The following is a 22421-nucleotide window of genomic DNA, read 5'->3' as shown; positions in this document are numbered from 1 at the left end:
AAGGCTATGTTCTTGCTGGTCGAATACGGCGGAAACAATTTGGAAGTCGAACATACGTAATGAAGTCGGATTTTGGGCACCACTCCATGGTACCACTTTTCATTGAGCTCCGCAGAAACATGCATGACCTCCGCGACTGTTGTAACAATATATCCCGGAGCTCCAGTTGCACTCGCCGCTTGCCAGCAATGACTCCAGGTTTCAACGACAGATGGCGCTGCAGTATTCGTGTGTGCTTCCGCACTCCAGGTCGTCATCGCAAAAAGAGCCATGTTTTCGCCGCCAAACGACACTGCTGTCCTAAACATAAATGAGCATCATCATCATCACAATCATGAAGTTGAGTTATGTTTAGCCGTTTTTCAGTCAGCCATGAGTCAGCCGCATCCAGCGGCCGATAATGGCGTTGTTGCGGGTGCCGTCTGTGCATTTCATCAGCTGTTGCTTCGGAATATAAGCGTGAAGAGACGTACTGATTAACCACATGCACTGAGTACAGAAACGCAACCTTTCGTGTCAACGGATCTAAAAAAAAAAAAGTGAGTAGTCCGTTTCCTAAGCTTCCTTTTTTTTTGGAAGCTGTGCTCGTAGTTTCGAAATGCACACCTTCTCGTTAAGACAACGGGGCGTATCGTCGAAGCATCAGCAGTTTATTATTTTTTTCTTCTTCTCGAGTACTTTTATTTCATCTCAGCTTGACTTCCTAAAGCAGCGCATATACTGTCGTGTCATACTAAGGAGGTGCCCTAGGCTTTGTTTTTCGCCAAGCAAGCGCCCCTCGCTCTGACAGCTATCTAGGCAAGTGCCACATAGGACAAATATTTAAAAATCTTTCTGTGCACCGCAGGGTTCGCGCATATCGTATATCATGGCACCACATTTTGCTGCCTGGTTAAATGTAATATTTAATTAAGCGGGTTGTCATCGTCGCAGCACGGGAGCGCAGGCATTTTGTAGTGCATACTCGTTTGCGTTTTACCGTTTCGCATTTGGTTGACTATGACCGTTGTTTGTGTCTCATGCCGTGTCCTGCGTAACCGCGCTCAACGCAGTGCAAATTATGCGCCTTCATTTGTCACAGGCTATGGGCGCGCCAGCCTTCATGAAGGAATTCCGCGAGTTCATGAACCTGCACAGTGACGGAAGCCTGTTCGGAGGCAGTGCCCAGGCCCGGCTCGGCAGTTGTGATAGCTGCCTGACCAAGTTCGGGCTGCTCAAGCGGCGCCACGCATGCGACCAGTGCGGCACGGACTTCTGCGCGGCGTGCGTGCGTGGCCGGCGCTGCCCGCGCTGCCGGGCGCTGGCAGCCGGCCGGCCCGCACTGCTTGCGCTGCGTCCTCGGGACCTGCGCGCGATGCTGCACGCCCGGGGCCTAGCACCACCGCTGGGGGCTCGCGAGAAGGCCGAGCTCGTCGACCTGCTGCTGCTCGAGTCTACCGCCAGCCCGGTATAGTGCCTATGTCATCAGAGCCAACGAGCGTGTTGCAGCTGAGACGTACAGCCAGGTCCTCCCTTAAAGCCAACGAGCTAGCGCGTTTGTCGTGAAATAATTGTTCCCCGTGAATAGTCTCTGCATCTCTAGCAGACAACCGTTTCCTGTGGTTGCGTGGTACATCGGCATTATTTTCATCAACAACGGCTGTCGCCGTGCCTCGAAAGTGCAAGCCAATTACTGTAGCTCCTTTAACAGTGCCCCATTTTATATTCAGTGTTGATCACAAGATAGCCTGTGCATATATTATAATATTGTGGCCAGATGTATTGCTTCATAACACAACAGAGGACATATTAGCAATAAGGTGGTACAAACGGTAACATGCGAATTCACAGCTATTTTATTTTCAGTTAGAGCATGTGGCTTAAAAACTCAACAGCAAACAAACCCTTCTTCTGCTACGCTACAATGTAACGCATCTAGCCACAGTGCTTTACGACAGCATCACTAGTCTATTACAAAAACACATGCAGAAGTAGGTCACCCGCCACAGTGACCCAGAAGCTATGGCATTGTACTGCTGAGTTTGAGGTTGCGGGTTTGATCCTGGCTGTGGTGGCTGCATTTTGATGGGAGCTAAATGTAAAAACGCTCGGCTACTTAGTTTAGAATACAGGGGGAACTGAGCCAGTTGGTAGGTGTTTATTGTTAAAGGGCAGCTCCGGCGATATTTCAATGTCTAATAACGTTAATGCAATTTCGAATATATGTTCTCTTTTGCATTCTGATTATCTGTGCCAAACTATATAGCTGCAAGTTATTTAGTCTTCCTGAAAATGAACTTTAAAAATTGGTTGCATTCCCTTCTCATGACTTTCTACTGGCTTTACTTCTTTGGTGTTAGCACTATGTGCACTGCGTGTTTAGCATATATGTTCCGCGTGTTTACATCATAGTAGTGTAGGATGTGACGTCATTGACTCATCGTGACATCACACGAAGCAGCTACCTGTTTCGTTTTTGGTATCTCATTTATTGGTTACATAAAATTGTTCATAAAGTTCTAAGCAAATTGAACAACCATACCAGTGACAGGCCTGCCAATGCCATTTGAAAATAATATTCTAATATGGTTAAAAGAAAAAAACACCGGAGTTGCCCTTTAACTTTTCAGCATGAAAATACTATGCAAGGACTAAAGAGAGAACCACACGACACGAATGCTGACTATCAAAGAAACGTATGTTATTATATATTGGGCTCTGTCAGTGGCTGCACGCTGGATTAAGATCGCACTTCACTTCTATTAAACCACAATGACCAACTCACCGAAAAAATCGTTAAGGCATATTGTATAAGCAAGAACGGGACTTGTTGTGTGGGTCAGTCCTCATTGTTGCATGAAAAAGAGGTTTTCTTTTGGATAGCAATGGATAACAATCTGTGTATGCTTTATTTATTTATATTTTTTTACCATCAGTACTGCTTATCGTAATTTTCCTGTGTAATGCCCTTCCACAGCAACAACTTGCATGCAGTAGAAGTGTGCATCCTTGTTTTTGATTATTTACTTAACATTTTCTTCAAATAAAATGTTCAGTTGATAGTGCTCATGTCATATGGTTATCTCTCCAGTCCTTGTTTAGTTTTTTCGCATACATACATGAGGTGTACGGAACACCATGTGCTCAAAATTAGTTCAGAGTGTAGGGGACTCTTATAATCGAAGCAGGTCAGCATATTCAGGATTGCATTGATGTCAGTGCTGATGCGTTGATAAAGATCCATGCACCTCTCCTGAGTGTTGTGAACTATGCCAATGAGACTGCATATATTTCATGTTTGACACTGCTCCGATTGAAAGCCTGTGTAAAGTGTAATGCCTTGATGAAATTACACGCTGGGTTCAAATGACACAACATTCAGGCACTCGCCATGAATCGGAAGAGCTCTTTATACAGTTAAACCTTGATATAACGAAGTAGGTAACACTGGCAATTTGCTTCGTTATATTGAAATTCGACCTTTTATGCAAATAAGTACAGTCGCCGATCGATTTTTCTTGCAGGGGGCCACAGAGCTTTCCAGGCAATCGAAGAAAGCAGTTTTTGGTATATTTCGGTGTTGGCGATGAATGATACGGTTTCACGCCACGTCGACAATATTTTCATGCCAGTGGTACGAATTAAGTGAAGCCAGCCATGCTTTTGCGAACACTCCTCCCCTGCAGCTAATAGTGTCGCCCGCACTGGGACAATGATATCATGGAAAGCGCTGGCAGCGGGGAGCGAATACTTTGGCTGCCTCTCGCTCCAATGAGTCACCAAAACTCAAGATTACATAACTTCCAGTGCTAAACACCATGTACCAAAAGTCTCGAAGTGCCTCCTCTGCCCCTCGCGTGTGCTTGATCGCGTTACAAAAAGCAAGCTCGCCTCTCTCTCTTTCCCTTTGCTCGCATGGGAAGGCAGCACTCGTGAAGCCACCACTCCTGGCACACTTTCATTTGTACCTAAAGCATAACGTGCGCGGGCCATGATAAGATCTTATTGCACTTGGACTTCTTACAGAGCAGGACGCGGCTTGTTGCGGCTAGAGTGGCGTTCCGGGCACAGAATTCACCAAGCCCATCGGCTGCTACGTCAGGTTGTAGAAAATGAAGGAAAAAGGGTTTACGTATTTAGCTTTAGGTTTATTTAGCAAAATGGCACTATTCCCTTCCAGAACGCAGTTGGTATCTCGGTGGAAGATATTTTAATGCTTTTAGAAACCTGTATTAATAGCACTTTTATCGGTTTTGATCAACACTTCATTCTGCAGAAACGTGGAATCTGCATCGGCTCGTGCATTGCACCGCTTTTGTACAACATTTCTTTAGCTACTATAGACAAGGCACTTGATGAGGCGTTTGCAGGTGCGTTTTTAAACATTTTAAATGTTTCTAGATATATGGATGACTTTTTCATTCTTTTTAACAGGCAAGGCAGTTTAACTACCTGTGACAGCAATCTGGCCATTTTTAGACCACTTGGTGAAGGGCTTTCTTTTACTCACAAACTTCCACTTGACTATTCCCTGCGTTTTTTAGACCTAAGCATTTCCTTTGCAAAAGGCCACGCATGCTGGTAGTATTTCCTCGGGCACAGAAGGGTTTGGTGCCATAGGACTTCTCCCAGTCAAAGATTGCAAAACGAGGGGCAGCGATGCTTTGTTTAGAATCGGTTCTCCACAAGTTGTGTGTGCACAGGATGCAGCTTGCTTTTGGCCATCAGATCTCCGGTTTTAACTGACTCAATAGTAACGCCAGTGGTGGAAACCCTCCTGCAGAAGGTAAAAGGATCTAGGAGCAAAGCAAGGGCGAGGATGACTACTATGGCTGTAAGACCTGAAGTGGTCACTCACAATCTAAGAAAGGTGGCAGGCAGGTTTAGAGTCCCCCTTGTCTTTTCAGCCCCTTTTAAGCTGGTGCGGTTCTGCCCTCGCACGTCCTGTGATTCTAAAGGAAGGCAAGGCTGTGGCAACAACCATACCCAGCCGTATGCAAAATTCAATGTAAGAGTTGGGTACAAAATCTCCCTGGCATGGAGTAAGTCCTACATAGGGCAGACGGGACGGTGCCGGAATGATCGAGCTAGGGAACATGAACAAAAGTTAATGAAAGATGAATTGGCACACTTGCCTGTGCACTGCCATGCCTGCCCCTGTGCACCACTTTTCAAGGAGATAAAGATTCTTGGGAGAAGCCAGGACCAGACTGCACGCAAACTGATTGAGGCATATCACATAGAAAAGAAAGACCAAGGCTGTGTTAGTGACACTTCCAGTAGGTTGTTTCAGTAGGAGATAAAATTTTTTAACTAATTGGTGGCCCCTCTAGGCTGATGAGTGTTCTTGTTGCTGCGTTCTGCACATGTTCTATTTGTCTATATATTGCCATGGGTTGCCGTGAATAAACCAGGTGAAAGTTGCTGCCGGTGTCGTTTTTGTGTTCTCTTCAGCTGTCCCTGTCTTTATTTGTGGCCAATATGATATGCAGTAAACACCAACTAGGCCAAACTGGAGTTCTACAGCTGGCTAGTAGTAGGCCATGCTAAGTGCAATGTTTCATATTTCTGAGTGGCTTGTCAGGTTTTGTCTCCCATGCTTGGTAATGTCGCTACACAATGTTTGACCGATACAGGCCAAGATGACAGGGCTGTGTTCATTTTAGGTTGTCCAGAGTCTCATTTTCCTTCATGTACTCCATGTACTCATGTACTCTTTGGTGGCTGTACAAAGGTGCATCAAGTTGAGCTGCAGCTGATACAGTTGACTTCTGTTAAATTGATCCTGACAGGACCGACAAAATTGGTGAAATTAATCGGTGGGTTGAATTAAAACATATTGCAAAAAAGATGCCATAACATGTTTCACTTAGTAGTACATCTTCTTTTAAAGTTAGCTTCACTGCAATACAGCTGTGTTATACTGTGAAGCAAACCAAGTGGCGAAAGGTGCTACTATTACAGGACATAGCACCTGTTCCTTAATTTACACATGCACATGCACCCTCTTCAGTCACAGTACGAGCACTGAGAAGCATAATAAGGTTACCGACAGGCCTTCAGAGTTTTACATAGACCCCCACTCTTTTGTTGGCTTTAGACGTCCTAATTTCTGAGTTTTTTCATCTTAACGTCTTCCTTCTCAATAGCTTTCCCAAAACACAGATGGTTTTTCTCCGCATTCTCTGGGCATGGCGTGTATGCGCGCCTATAATTAAGACACTTGTACTAAGCCCTGTTAAATCTCTGATATACGAGACATGCATGGCAGTTGAAATGTTAGCAGGAATTGCCACAGCAATGTTAGAAACAGCTCTGAATGGCTGCCAGTATACTTATTGGGCATCTAGGTGCTCATACTGGAACTGGAGGCAGTGTGTGCACACGTGTGTAATGAAGGAATGAATACTACGTCTTGGGAATCACAGTGGTCCCTTTCCATTCTTGGTATGCTTCACCAGAATAAATGCTTCACCGTGTAACATGTATGCATAATTGCATAAGATGCCTGTATTGCGGCTAAGCTGACCAGTCAAGTTCGAGTTATCCAGCCAATTTTGAGATCAAAATAATGGTGGTTTGAGCCCATTGGAATGTATAGGTGCTGGTTGGGGCTTCTGGCCAAGATCAAATTAACTGTAAAAATTGGATTATTGGACTTCTACTGTACTATGTGCAGGAGGCTTCCACAGGAACAAGGGTGGAACAAGAATGGCCAGAGCAGCCAGGTTGGACAGAGCGACCGCCATGGTCGGAGCAACTAGAAAGGCCACAACGTCCAGAACGGCCGGAACAGCGACAATGTTCAGAGGTGCCAGAGCAAGCAGAAAGGCAAGGAGAGCGAGCTGAGGTGCCATTACACGCAGACCCAACACCCACAGCTTATGTTCCACCACCCCGATGGGGTGGGCCATTCCCTGGCATGTCCTCTGAGGTGAGCATGCCATTCATAGTTCTGTATACGTAAACTCACTAGTGGCTGAGCTTTTGTTTTCTTTCATTTAGCAGCACTAATGTCTAGTAAGGCTGTTAAGAAGTAGAAAAATTACAGCAAATTAAAATGCATTGATACATGTAAAATGTAATGAATTCTATGCACCCAAAGCCTGTGCAAACCTAATATAACCAAGCAAACCTAATATAATGAAATTCCCTGTATGAAAATAATTATTCACAAAACTTTTGACACAACTCAGAAAATGATGCTATGCAAGCTGAATAAAACTGCACCTACCATGTAAAATGTTTTAGGAGCTTAAAATCACTGTACACAACTTTGCTAACATATTTAAAGAATATGATATGGCACATACAGCAACATCACCAGTGCATTTCACTTTTTATTTCACGATGACTTTGGGCACAAGGAAAAGGATTCAACTAGAGAATGTCATTGTCCAGAGGGTTCATTTGTGCAAATATTAATATAGGTGGAATTGTTTGTATAAACATGTCCACGAATAGTTCAGTAAAGTAGCTTAACTTTTCCCAACTTGAACTGTTGAAAATCAGTCAGCGTTTTATATTTGGGACTCCCTAGGGACTGCAAAAATGTAGCAAAACTTCGGGCAGCCCGCAAAAATAAATTCACGCAGAAAACGCCACTTTATAGGTACCTCTAGGATGGAGAGGGTCGATGACAAAGTAGCAGGCTCCTGAAACTGGAAATGCATCATTGAGGTGGCTCTGAAAGGAGCCGCTCATTTAAGAAATTGCTTAGGGGGGGGGGGGGGGGGGAAGCATTCCCAGAGCAAGTCAAGTACCGTCAATCAAAGTGCCGAAAAAGTGCCGTCAAACCACAGTTTCGTATTTAGTGCTTGTAGCTTTGACCACTTTCCTCGCTAATGTCTTTTTGACCCTGTGGGTAACTAAGCAAAATAAATAGATATAGCCGGCGCTGCATAGTGGCTTGAAAAACTGATCAATTCGCTTTTGTTTGACATTGTGCTTGTGCATGAGAACATCTGCTTGAACTTTGGCTGGGGTCATGCCATCGCTGTACACTGATGACAGCGAAGAAATTGCTCCACATTTCATTGAGCTTGCGGATTTCTTCACATTCATCAGCACAGACAGTGAGGGCAGTGTGCGGAAAGCACTTAGTGACTCTTTCTTGCTTGACGCTTTCTGAAGCAGCTTTAAGCATGTTATATTGTGCCAAACAGGTTACTATTCAGCTATTCATTCATTCGAAGCCGAACAAAGTAGCCTCCAGATTAGCTTTCGCTTGTGGAGAATTTGAATGCAGGAGTGATGCCATGATCTAGTAGCTGTAGCTTAGATGTGGTATTTGGCAGCACAAACTTGAGCTCCAAGTTGCTGAATGGCACACTTGCATAGTGTGCCAAGTAGTTGCATAGTTGCTATGGCACACTTGCATAGTGTGCCATAGTGTGCCAAGTAGAGGCACACTTTCTGATGCTGATCCCCATGCTCTATCCCAGTCCCTCAACCATTTCTCAAACCGTTCACGTGTCACCCACGATTTTCTGTTCAAAACATAGGAGACTGAAAGGTAGCAGCAGTTTTCTATGTACTTAGGTGTTTTGAACTTTCTTGTCATGTATGGACAAAGCTTCATTATGCCATTAATGTTTGCACTAAGCAGGACCGCTATCAGGGATTTCTTCTTCTTGCCACCATGACGACTATGCCCGTAGATGACATATTCCAGATGAAGCGTGTTTCGTCCACATTAAAAATGAAAATGTTTCTCGGTTGGTACTTGGCAAGAATCTGAGGCCACTCTTTTTTCAGCCACTTATCCATTGCTTTGGTATTGGCAGACTCACTTTCTCCTAAGACATCTTTTGCTAATGTGTCGTAGTGGTTCTTGAAGCACTGTAGCCACTCCACACTTGAATTGAAATCTTTTGTGTCAAGAATGAATGTAAAGTCGCTTTCCTTTTTTGCTGTTGCATTGGCCCAACACTGAAAAATATTCCGAGCCATGACGTCAACAAATGACCTACATATTTCCATATTTTCAAAGACAGTGGACCGAACTCTACATGCATTGAAGCGCTTGCCCCCATCCTTCTCAATCTCCTTCATTGACTTTAGAAGCGAGCTTAATGTGCTGCTGGGTATCTTAAATGCTTCATCAATGGCCGACTTATCCTCTTTCAACCTGCTGAATAATTTCAAGCTCTGTCACATATGTCTGTGTAGTTAATTTCGAATTTTCCACCATTGTCACGGCACACAACGTTGACAAGCTGCGGACCACCAAACACAAAAAGGCAACCAGCGTAAACAAGAAATGGCGATGAGCCAAGTCATCCACGCTGTCTACTGCTCACGCCACTATGCTCTAGTGACGCTTCAGGCGCATAAAAATTAAAAAATGGCAGTGGCCAGTTGCAAGAGCTCACCATGCCATTGCAAACTGCTGCTGTGCTGCAGAGAAGCCTAATGCACTATTTTGAAGCACCTGTACTCTTGCCCTGGAAAATTCGCTATATCCATTGCACAATTAAAAACGTTAACTATAAATCTTTTAAAATGCATATAATTCTTGAGAAATATCGGCTGGAGTTTGACATAACAAATAATCTCTTATATGTGCATTCATTCCATCAAAGTCCATTTGTAAATTCATTTGTCACACTTTTCAAATTTTGCAAGTATAATTCAGTTATAGTTGGTCATCACTGGTTGAAATATTGCCATAAAGATGCAATCATCCGCAAACAGCCTGATAGGTACAGAAATGTTGTTAGTTCATTTATAAATATCGAAAAAGAAAAAGAAAGGTGCGTTACTTAAGACATCAGAGGTACATCAGAAGCAATGCCAGCTTTGATTTGCAGTTTCCAGTCTGACCGTATTGTTCCCTGCAGTTGAGATAAGGGGAAAAAAATGCTGATAGATTAGGATTCTTACCACTGTATTCAAAAATGCATTTTATTTTTAAAGCCTAATCGTGACATGATCTACATAACTCCTCCTACTGTGAATATTTCCAAGATGCTCATTGTGCAGCTTTCAGCGTGTTCACGACACACATCATCGAGACCCAAGTCCAGCAGTGTCTTCAAGTTTCAATTTCTGAATATGGAGGTTAAAAGTATTATCAATTTTAAGTAATAATTTTGTGTAAGAAACTGTGAAATAACTTAGCAAAATCTAGAACTACTAGGGTTGCAGAAATTTTCAATATTGAAGTGAAGTTGAATAATGAAACGCAAGTGCAAATTGAATATTTTTTGTACAGTAAAAGCTCGTTAATTCGAACCGCAAGGGGAAGCCGCTTCAGTTCGAATTAACGAAAGTTCGAACTAACGAAAGTGAAGAAGAGCAACAGTACACTGCGATTTGGAAGCAGTAGGGCATGTCAGAAATTTGGTGAGTCAAAAAGTGATGGCGTGTGCCGCAGACACACGCCATCTTCGAGTCGAAGCTCTGAGTGCCCTCCCAAGCCCTCCCAAGCTGAAAACAGAGGTGCACAACCGATGAAGACTGCCGAGACAAAGACGCTGAACATGTGAAGGTGGCGAAGGCCCCAATTCCTTGGTTCTTGATTGCAAGCGCAGCTGCGATGTACTTGATTCGCTGTGTTTTGGCGCTTGCCGTGCCATCTCCGCACAGCATTAGCAGCTGTACAAGATTTGCGAAGCCTCCGAGATTCGCAGCTGGCAAGAAGTCTCGGAGGTTACGTAGAACGGAGAGGCGGCAGCCGCCGCTGCCTTCTGGCTGACCCCGCGTCGGTTAGATTTTTTTCCGATTTTGCCTTCTCTCGCCGTCCTCTTCGTTTCGGAGGCAATACAGCTTTGTTTGTAGGCAGTAGGTGCGTTTCTCTGGCCGTGTGCCAGGCGAGCGTAGTTCGAATTATCCGTGAGGGAACCTTCTCGTGTTCGAATTAACAGACTTCTTTATACATAGACTTCTGTGGAGCTTGGCCGGACCAAATCGTACAGTTCGAATTATCCATAAATTCGAATTATTGAAGTTCGAATTAACGAGCTTTCACTGTATATGAATACTCTTGATTTTGTAAAAATAATTTTTTTCACCAACCAGAGGTATGGAGGAAAGAAGTAAGTTTATTGCACAGCAAATAATACACAAGAAAATTATGCTTTATGGTCAACACAGTTCTCTAGTACAACACTTTTACATGGCAGTGTCATAACTGCAGCTATTTAATGTTGTGAAAAAAGAATAGCTGCTCAATATGTTTGGGAAGCAGCGACACCCTCCTGCATGTTGCAGTTCTTTCTGACACCGAAAAGCGCCGCTCACTTTGCAAGCCTGCATGTTGCGATTTCATCATGCAGATATCTTTAAACCTGTGCTTGTGGCAGTAAAAATTGTTGTTTGAGGAGCTTATCAGTCTTTCCATAGTGCTGATGTGGAAGGAATCTCTTTAGAAGCTTTCGTTGTTGAGGTCATATCTGACTTCTTTGGTGTTGAAATTTTCTGTGCTTCTTATAAAACCCGATTTTAAATCTAGTTTGCCATTGAAGCATCCTAGTGGTACTCAGCTACTCAAGAATTAGAGAATGAAGGTGAAATGCTTGTAGTTTGTGAACCGTCTTTTTAGGCGCTTAGCCAGATTTGTAGCAGACAGAGGTTTCTACCTGGTGGCTGGTGTTGTTCATGTGCATGAAGAAGCAGCATAATGTAAGTACATGACTGATAGTGTTGGGTAGCCATAAGCACCAGCAAGGGCCTTGTGACAGTGCCACCTTCCAATGTATTATATGCCTTGCTGCACGACAATATGCTTCACCATATACAGTTTATATGCTTTTCCACATAACAGAGGTGTAAGCGGTGAAGCTGACTTAAATAACTGACCGTGGCAGTGTTGGGGGGTTTGAATAGTAACAAGATGGAAAATTGGGTGTGTTGGGGAAGCTTCATGGTAGCTACGAATGCAGACAAAAGGAATAGAAGGTGACACAATATGGCGCTGACTAAAACTGAAGTTTATTGGAAGAAAACATTCAACATATACCACACATCACACATAATATAGTAAAGTGTCTTTCGAATAGAATCAAATACTAACCGATTTGAATTGGATATTTGCACACTGATAAAAAATGTGTTAGTTTATAATTTTGGAGCGGTTATTGATTTTCTGTAAGCGGTGTAAAGTCTAGTTCCAAAGCCATGTTGGCGTTATTATATGCTGTTTTATGCTGAAATGGTTTGGACATGCATTCCTGGGGAAAATTGGATGATAGTTACTACAGTACTGCCACTTTCTCAATGGGTGTGATTTTTGTGCACTTTCAGTCAGTCAGTCAGTTTTTTATTTGCAGGAAAATCGCATCATCCTGCCGGTGGCAGAGACTAAAGGCATGATTGCCTGACAAGGTCTCTGCCCCCATAACAAAAGGAGCAGTCTACAGCAGTACAGCAAAGAGCTGGTACAAAAAAGAGAAGCGGCATTACAAATAGTACACCCATGCATCCTACACCATACATGCATCATACATCCTATACAATATGGCTGTACTTAAGCACTGTGGACAGCTTATTTGAAAAAATCACATTGAAGATTCGCTCATATCACATATGCTCTGAGAAAGGAACTAAGAATGGACAATTCAAATATATAAGTGAAGTATTCGCATACTTATTCCTGTAGCATAACAAAAATGCTTTTGAAATTTGCTTGAGGCCAGGAGATTTCTGCATTTATATTAAGAGATATAGTATGCCATGCTCATATCATTTAAGGGGGCCCTATATCTGATAAGTCTGCAAAGGTGAGCAAAGCTCCATCATCTTTATGAACAGGGAAACAAAAGAGCTAATAAATGTAGCCACACATTCACTGTCACTGCTGTTTGCTTCAGCTCATTATTTTCGGGAAGTAATCACTGCCAGAACCTGCCAGTAGCCTTAGCAAGAAATTGCCTCAACAGTTTCCTTCTTCTGAGAAAGCTAGTTGTTTTTGGGTGCGTTATGTACTGGGAATTACTTTATTCTGCACATAGTACACATAATGAACGTAGCCTTGTTGGAGAAATGGTGACCACACTACATCACTTGGCGCGAATACACTGTCCACGTGATTGTTCCACACCAGAGCTTGGCAGGGATGTGGCTCCACCCATCAGCACAGTGGGGAACGTTCACATGTAGTTCCGGACACTGCCACTATGCGGCTGTGCCCGTCCGCATCCGAGGACCGAAACCCGAACTAATCACAGACACAACAGGGTGGTCAATGAAATACTTTTTCCTCACGCTCATATCCTTCATATTAAAGAGTATAGTACCAAACTCTAGAGGAAGAAATTCTTTTACCAATGGTACTAGGCAGTTCGATTAAAAATGCGAAACTCTATGTTGAAATCTTACAAATCGAAGTTGTCTTCTGTGTCAGTGCTGTGGTCATCGTTCAAAAACTTGTGTTCAGATCCATCTGAATTGTCATAAATGCGATGGTTCCATGGCAGGGCAGTGCGCTGAGTCGCTGCCATCTTGGGAACTACGAGTGCTCATCACCCTTACTTTGCCCCAACTCTGGGTGTGGTTTAAAAATTACATGCCAGAAGAAAAAAAATGGGAAGGTGAAACTTTGGAAGTGGTTTCTATTCAGCCCATTAGATGACACTAGCAATAGCAAGAGCACTTGGAGAGCAGCAAATTGTGAATTTGAACGCATGATGTGTAGTGACTGAGAGCAAGAACTGCTTACGAAGGTACTGGCCTTTACAGGAGCCTGTTCCAGAACCCGCTGAGAGCAGCAGCAGTGGCTCTGGAAATGGTGCAGACATACCACCACCATCGGCTCCACAGTGTGAAATGGCTCTTGAACATTATGAAAGCTTAGATGAGCTGGGCCAGCTCACAGTGATGCAGATGAAGCTCATGCTGACACGCAACTTCGTCGACTACCGTGGCTGCTGCGAGAAAGCTGAGCTGTTCGAGAAGCTAAGCTGGCTGTGGCAACAGAAGCGCAAGCATCAAGGTATGCCACCACTCAAGTGCCCTTTTGACCAGCGTACCATTGTAACCCCCTACCTTTCTGAATATAGTTAAATGACTTAGACTTAGTTTCGTGACTCGCAGTTGTACCAATATCTTGTTCTTCACCATTACTACGTGACATTATTGTTATTGTTGAAGTTGCTATTTGTGTGCATTAGAGAGCTTGCAAGGATCACAGGTCATCTCAAGCACATCACTTGCAATAACGCACAGTCGAAACCCGCTACAGTTGTATCCCACTACAACAAAATTGACGGGGCGCGCAAAATATTTAGTTGTCATGATATTATCAGATACATAGGCAACACATGACTTGCTTATGCAAGAAGCAAGCTTTAATTCCAAAAATCGGTCAGCTTAGTTTGTTTGCGCTTCTTGCCAAGTGATGGCACAATGAGCCTCTTGCATGCTGCCAGCAGAGCCATTGTCTCATCGTCGTCCTGGGACCCGATGCAACACCTGATTGTATTGAATGTATCCATGACCTGCGATGTAGTTGGTGTTCCGGGCTCACATTGTGTGGCTGTTTCATTTTCGTCCGACAAAACACAGTATTCCCGAACACTCTTCAGGATTTCTTAGTCTATGAATTCTTTGTGCACCACCATGCACAAGTCGGCTTGGATGTACTCATTGGGATGTACATTGGCAGGCACATCTCCACTTCCCTGCAGGGCTGCCCACGTAACTGCAACTTCATCAGACGGCCCGTCTCCATCGCTACCTTTGTTTTTAGAGTCCAAAGTCTCGGCAGCCTGCACAGTGCACCCAGCATGGCGGAAGCAGTTGCAGATTATGGTGCTTCTCGTTGTGCACCACTTAGCGGCAGTCATTTGAGCACCATAAAGGGGCGCACTTTTGTTTCAAAGCTTAACTGTGTGTTGCGCTGCGGTCCCACAGTGTGTCGTCGTCCAGCGAAATTCCACATTTGGCAAACAATTGCACCACAACATCTTGTGGAACAGCAGCCCACGCCGAATGCATCCAACTACATGCAGCCGTCAGGAAGGCTCTTTTGACATGTCCGGTTGGTGTAAGTTCGCAGTCTTCTGCCGCCAGCCACTCATACTCACAGCAGAGCAGGTCCTTAACAGGTGAAGATCCGGGCTTGTTTCATGACCATGTCGCACTTCACTGGCAGGGACTGATCGCACATTTCAGTGACTTATGTCTCAAGCTTGACCTATAGCTCTGGAAAGCGTCCCCACTTTGGCCCGTGGGAAATTCTTCACTTGCCGTCACAGGTGAAAATTTTGCTTCGCTGCAGTCGCCACTCTCGCACTACCCGTTCAAAAACGTCGAACTTGCGGCCTGCTGCGCAGTGATTTGTTTCATCAGCGGAAAGGACGGCAGCCCTCTTGAATGCTGCTATGAATGAGCGCCATATGTTTAGTGGGCCTGGAGCAGTTATGACGACTGAGGAATCACGGAAGTAGCACCTAGCCGTCAGTCGAGTCGAATGCGGCTAACTAAGAGCTACAGGGAAAGAGAAACACATGAGCAGTGTCTGCTCTTCCATGAGCCATCGATACTCCCTGCGAGCGCCGTTGTTCTGGAAGTGCCGCCACGAATGGAACAGCGGCACTTCCATCAACTATCAACACCCCCCCCCCCCCCATAAGTGTTGTGCGCACTGTAAAACTGTAAAAAATGTTGAAAAACCCTTCCAAAAAGGGAACAAATGCATGGGATAGCGAAAACTACGGGTAGGGCCATAGAGCAAACATAAAATTGTAACTACGTGATATCTTGTTTGTCTCGCTTTTTTGGTTTTGGTTGTTTGTTTTGGTTTCGACTGTAAGTTGACCCCCCCCCCCCCACTTGAGATTTCCAAATTAAAAATATGGGTCGACTTAGTCGTGTAAATATGGTAAGCAACAATAAAGCACAGTGTTTGAACTGTCTTGCGTGATTCCTTTCAGAGCAATGCTTACTTGGCTGTGTCATATTGGTTTCAGTTCTAGCCCGACATTCATGGCACTGCTAAGTTGTTTAATTATAGTGAAAAGCCTTTACCTTGCTCTGATGCAGGGGATGCATTGTGCGAAGAGGATGTGTGTAAAATCTGCATGGAGGGCTGCGTGGACTGTGTGATCCTGGACTGTGGCCACATGTGCACCTGCACAGGCTGTGGCAAGCAGCTCAGTGAGTGCCCTATCTGCCGCCAATATGTTGTACGCGTCGTGCACGTGTTTCGCGCGTGACCCCTGAGGAGAGAGGAACAGTACTGTATGGCCAATGCTGCTGACATCAAGCTGTGCTTCTGCAGAGAACACTATGTCCAGAAGTGCAAGGACTTGCGAGAACATGTGCAGCAGAGTGAGAAGCTCCAAAATGGACAAACTCTCTGGTAGTACACAGTTTTAATCTTGAGTTGGCATCGAAACAGCATGTGCTGTTACTGCAGAGTGCTGACCACCGGAGGTGCAGTTATAGTTGTACCCATAATTAGTGACAATTTCTTGTAGGCAAGCAGCAGACTATGAGTGCTTTAAATTTGTTATTTAGTGGCAATGAGAGCAGACACACCATCAATGTCGAGGCAGGCACAGGTGGCTGGGGTCTGGCGATATACATGGGCTGTAGCATCCGACGCTTCCAGGTTGTGGTGGCATTGCTTACCACAATATTAAATTTGTGCAGTGTTATGCCCTCCAAGGCAACTTCCTTTGCATGCTGCTAATGCTATACTGCTGTGTTGCGTGGTTTTATTGTAATTGTAAGCAGTTCTGCAGGAGATAGCAGAAAAAATAAATAAGACAGGCTGGATTTTTTGTTTATGGTATTTCGTAATATTATTACTGTGGTGTTGCTACCTACCTAAGGAAACAGAACAATCATCAATTCTAGTGTATTTAGTTGCAGTAGGTAACTGAATTTTTGTTCATCAATTTTATTACTATTTACAATGTGTTGGAGTCTTAAACAGATGTGAAATGGTAATGATTGTGAGAGGATTTTGTTATGGCTTTCTTGCTTCTTTATACTGCACTGCAAAAAGTTGGTAACGTGACTGTACTGTAACGATTGTGATTATGGTAATAGAAGGTGAACGTAAACACTTGTGCTATTGTACACCTGTGAAGGTTAGTACTCGTTTGCTTTGTGTAAAGATGCGCTGCAATTCTTTGATGTAATAGAAAAATGTCTTCAGGCAGTACCTGTTTTCTTTCCACTCTACAAATTTTTAGTTCCTTTTTGAGATTCGCCTATCTGCTGCAGCTGCTCATAAGAGTGTAGTTAATACATTGCTATAATATTGTAACGTCTTGATGAGCATTTTTCTGTGTATATCACTCAGTAATGAATTTTAATTCAAGTTTGTCACAAGCTAAGCTTCATTTGAATGACTAGTAATACTGGAGGCATGAAGTCATCGCATAAACAGTATGTTGGTCAACGTGAAGCAGTATGGATGCTTTGTCTGGGGCATTAGGAATGCTCTTGTACAATTTCCTACAAAAGTAAAAGTGTGTGAAGTCAGCAGTTTGGGGGCTCCCACATAATGGTGAGGGCTGAAAATTATTTTTGTCATGAAAGTTCATCTATTATTGAAGTGGCACACTGGGGGGATTGCAGTGTAACATCATTAATTCATACCTGACAAAAATGTGGCATAACTACGCACTTCATGGCAGTACAGTACACACCTACCAGTAGCTACAAATTGTATTTTTGTGTGCTGCCACCAATAAAGAAATGAGATGCTACAATGATTGTTAATTAAAATACTCACTTAGAGGATGTCCTTTTTTTTTCTCAGCGTGGTGAAAAACAATGCTGGCTCCTTTGCATGATCATCCGAAAGAACACAGGCAATACAGAACAGCAGTTTAGGAACGAGTAGGGGAGCTCTGTGGGAGAGCAGACAAGGTATGATGTGTGTGTGTATTACATGCCTGTGCAATGATTGAGAACCAGTGACACTACTATGTGTACATAGGTTTAGGCGCACGTTAAAGAACCCCACGTGGTCAAAATTTCCGGAGTCTCCCACTATGGCCTCCTCATAATCAGATGGTGGTTTTGGCATGTAAAACCCCATAACTTGGCACTACTTTGAAATACGGTACCAGCTGCTGCATGGTGCAGATAATCCCATGCAATTTGTGTGCAGTGCGTTGCCGTCTAAGTGCATGCTGTCCTTGTGCCGAGGCTAATGTTGTGTGCATTCGTGCGAGCTTTTGTCTCTATGCATGTAGAGACGGACACTCGCATTAATGTGTGCGAACTTCTGTTGGTGCTCAGATTGTGGTGCATAACTTGGTGAGCGAACATGGCGATTGCGTTCTGCGGGCTACAAAGTTCTTCAGCACATATGGGCAGTCGGAAGCACACAGTATGCTTCCAATACAACTTCACACAATGCAACACGCACTGCCAAGCAGATAAGTGAATATGCTTATCATAATAGGGTTAGCGGCAGTAGGTTACACAGGCGTGCCCCTTGGTAACCATGTTCTTTGCTGAAGCTGCCACCACACCTTCAGTGCATTTTTGATGCTTATCTATAAAGGTGTCATTGCATCCACACCAAAGCTGCAACCAGCGAAAGACTAATCTGCACACTTTCAAAAAAAGTGGCCAAAAAAAGTGTCGCAGCACAGCATGGCGTAAGCCGCACAGGGAGTCGCGGCAGCACAGTTAGCTTCTACAGGCGAAAATGGGATCATGATATACACTAGCCGATATGCGTACAATGAGCCACTACAGCTTAAACAGTCACCCAATGTATTACACCCTATGGAGTCAGAGTTTGTAATTAATTTTACCTATGTTTGAAGCATTTGTGCATTTTACACAAGTACATATTAAGGAGATTTTACTGTATTCTTTTAGCAACAAGTGCTGTATTTTTGCTTGTATAGCTTACGTCAGCATATAACCTGTACTTCAATTATAACCCTGGAAAAATGAAAAGCAATTTCATTCATAAACCCACACAAGGTAGCTTGTGGGGCATTGACATTTACTTTAACAACCTGGCGCCATTCAGCTCAAAGTGAAGCTCCATGAACAACCTTGTTAATTTTGCCTTTACTGTTTCCACTGCACCTTCACGGCAGTGATGCACACATTCATGTGTAAATTTTGTCTTGAGATGTGGCTTCACAGCAGTGTGCTTTTCATTTCCACAGGGTCGCATTCAAAACCAATAACTTTGCATGTAACGCATGCTCCCTGTTTTGACTTGCATTTCTCTAAATTTTGATGCAGTTATATATGCAAAATTATGCTTTTTGTGTGAGGCATGGCTGTTGCAGTCTTATTTAAGTGTTGCCATACTTACACGAATTTAACATGCACCTTTTTTCAGAGAAAATGGTTCCGAAAATCACTAGTGTGTTACAATCAGCTATGAAACCCAAACTATGTTCACGGCATTGGCAACACTCTTCTGTCAGAGGCTGTGTTCCAATTCTGGCTTGCACAGGAGACAGTTTATGTAGACAGCTAAGGAGACAGCCGGAGACAGCTTCAAGCTCAAGTAATGGGAAATGTCTCAAACCGTCTGGAAGAAGCATGGAACACGCCTCTGCAATGTGATGCCACCTCGAAGTGACAAGAAAAAATTGAGAAAAGCACACATTATTTCTGTATTTTAACTCGTTGCATGTGCAGTCCTATGAAAAACACGATGTGACTTACATTAAGGACATAAGAAAGTGGGACTACATTTTCTTGTGTGCAGACATGTGCAGACAACCTTCCCGTAGTATTTTCAAGAGTCCTGCTTTGCCACCAGCTTGTTTGAACAGAAAAGTAGCCTGCATAATTATAGACTTCGATGCTATCTTTGTGAAGCTGTCTTTCTTGATATTCGTCAGAATTAGAACAAGACTTAAGATGGCCACTGTGCACTTAACCACCTAGTTTCCAATCTGCGGCAAGTATTGGGACACAGCCGTTAGACGCAGCGTCATTGCCATCATAAGATGGCGGCGAACACATTTTCATTGTAATGCCTAGAATATATTTCCACGAAGGTTGCTGTGATTTAATTTTGAACTCGACTACGATCTCTAGTGGTATTCCCGGTTAGTCACTTTCGGAGGTACTATCACTTTCACAAGATTTCGTGCAACTTAGTGCGTGATGTACTGGCGTATAATTGCCTGCGCTGCTGGCTCTGTGCCTGACTCACTATCTGCACACAGTGCCAGGAATGCTCTCCACTGTATTGTTTTAAAAGTCTGATGCAGAGTTGTGTAAAATAATGGGAAAGTAATATCTCTATGTTATCACTCAAGAGTACCACCCTGGTGTGCTTGGTGTCTGTGGCCAATGAAGCACAAATGGCAACAGTGACAATGTGCCTGCATTATGAAAGCTCTTTCTAAAAAAAGTTCCCCTTCTGTGGAGGTAAAGCCCAGATGTCTTGTTTCTTTCTGATTGCAAATGTTGGGCGCATGCTATGTTTTTCTTTTATATATATGATGCATGTTACGTTCAGATGCACTTTTATTTTTATTGTTTTACATTAACCCTTGAAAGTTGGGCATGCATTAGATTTCGGGGCACATTAGGATTGTTTAACTACGGTATTTGTTGAGATATCTGCCTTTAGAGATTACGGAGTGCATGGTAGTTTTTATTTTTTTGGAGAACAAATTACTTTTATGAGGACAAAAAGTTTGGCGTTTCTGACTGGGTTGTTCCAAGACCACATCAGTGATTTTCATGATCAGACAGAATATTTGGTAGTGCAGAATGGGATTAGTTATTGTGTTTAAATTTTTAAAGACAATGTCTTATCGAGTACCCCCACTTTTCCATATTGGGTATGTGGGTTTCTGACCTCTTTTGTGGGCCTATCTTGCAGATAATGCAGTCTAAAAATATGGGTCGGTTCAGAAGATTGCGCAGTAAAAAAATTTGAATTAGTCCGACACTCCTCCTGCACCTCTCCTGCGAGGGGTGACGAAGTAGAGTGCAATGCACAGTGACTCCGCCTCATTTGCACCCCTAGCTCGATCAGGAAGACATTGTCTTTGAATGATGGCAGCAAAAGGTTGAATTGCCTTACAACTTTTTGTAACAGTGATAAAGAGGAGGAGCACAGGTAGCAGGTGTGTATGGTGGTTCTGCAGTGTAATGGCGAAGTGGCCGAGACAACACATGCATAGGCCAAGTGGAGGTCACACGTGTTGGCATAACCTGTCTGGCATGCTGAGTGCAAAGCCTCTCTTTCTGAAAACATAAACAGTAGGCTTTTATTTCGCATGTATAAATGCACCAACAACTGAGGAGACGATATGATGAGTGCCACTTGTATATTCCTGTGTCAATGTATATGTATAATATACATATATATGTATATATATATATATATATATATAATTTGCGGTATATGAATATTTATATTATGCATGTAGAAGACAGAGAGAGAGAGAGCAAAGGAGATTGATCGTGTAGAAATAGAGACACGCTACATATCTGCGCGGCAGTGTGATCACAGAGCATCGTCACCGGCTTGTTGTCAATGTGTAGGTGGCTGAAGGGTGCCCCTATTTTCTTTTGTGGTCCCAGCAGGAGCAGGGTTATTGCGTTCCGCACTGGGCTTTGCGTTCTGCTTCCTGTATGTGTCTGTTTGTGTGGTGTGTGCTGTCGCGGCGTGCCGTCCACTGGTCCCGGCCTTCCCTGACGGCGGCAACAGCAACATCTGCGCCGAGGCATTCCGCGCGTGCTGGGTTTGCACCGCGCGCACTGTGGTTGGCACGTGTCCCACTTTTGGTGGCCGGCCGCCAACTGCTGCTACTGCTGGACGGCTATGGCCAGAACTGTAGGCAGTGTTGGACAGAGATATGAGGAGAAAAAATATTGCACAGTTACAATCATGAAGACATTCAGCATGACACAAAAACAAATGAGAATGCGATACCCTTAGTGCATCAAACGGGGCAGACATGAACTTCAAATGGCTTATATCAATTGTGTTGGTGATACATCTATATTTTCATCGATAAATTTCTGTTTGAAATGTTGCTGTGATGGTGCTTGAATGCTGAGCACGTGCACACATTTTTTAATAGTATATGCTTTTATTTTGCTTGAAAATAAACCAGTTGAAGTTTGTGCATAGATGCCCCTTTGTGCATCTAAAGCTAAAGTTAATCATTTGCACCACAATTTGTGTGAAACGTCTCGTATTAAGAGAGCTGTGGACGATTACAAGTTACCCTCCTCCATAGTCATGCATTTTCTCCTCAACTCGTTCGCCAAGTGACCGGGGCTAAGCTTCGCCTTCACTGGCTCTGCGTCATGATGGCACGTCATGTCGATTTAAGGGTCTCTAGGAGCGAGCGCGCGAAGCCTCTCCAAACTCTCCACCTGCTGCTTAGCAGTTGACCCCAAGCGAGAGCTGTCGCAGCGCCGAACATGTCTGGTATTCCGGTAACCACAGGCTAGCCGGGTGTTTCCTGGGTGTTTCGACGGAACGGTGGAGGCATAAACTCAAGTTGACTAAGTAAAACTTTAGCGTAGACATA

The 22421-nt window shown here is 43.8% G+C and overlaps 2 protein-coding genes across 3 annotated transcripts in view; one reads left to right on the top strand and one right to left on the bottom strand.

Annotated features, from left to right (window-relative positions):
• Positions 1 to 359: 359 nt before the first annotated feature.
• LOC135898556 (E3 ubiquitin-protein ligase rififylin-like) lies at positions 360 to 17645 on the top strand. Of its 2 annotated transcripts, none has more exons than XM_065427572.1 (5): positions 360 to 539; positions 1082 to 1447; positions 6659 to 6913; positions 13660 to 13912; positions 15964 to 17645. In XM_065427572.1, exons 2-5 carry the CDS (start codon positions 1085 to 1087, stop codon positions 16134 to 16136), a joined length of 1044 nt encoding a protein of 347 aa, XP_065283644.1. In that variant the 5' UTR covers positions 360 to 539; positions 1082 to 1084; the 3' UTR covers positions 16137 to 17645. The 2 variants fall into 2 exon arrangements, with proteins under 2 accessions (XP_065283644.1, XP_065283645.1); XM_065427573.1 differs by lacking the exon at positions 360 to 539 and adding an exon at positions 645 to 798.
• Positions 17526 to 22421, bottom strand: part of mtt (mangetout) — a 60573-nt gene continuing 55677 nt past the window's right edge. Inside the window, exon 9 of the mRNA XM_065427571.1 lies at positions 17526 to 21713. The gene's annotated coding sequence lies outside the window, so the exon portion shown is untranslated. The remainder of the gene's footprint in view (positions 21714 to 22421) is intronic.

This window comes from Dermacentor albipictus, chromosome 2, assembly GCF_038994185.2.
Source record: "Dermacentor albipictus isolate Rhodes 1998 colony chromosome 2, USDA_Dalb.pri_finalv2, whole genome shotgun sequence".
Taxonomy (NCBI): Eukaryota; Metazoa; Arthropoda; class Arachnida; order Ixodida; family Ixodidae; genus Dermacentor; species Dermacentor albipictus.
This window is presented reverse-complemented; position numbering and strand designations above follow the sequence as displayed.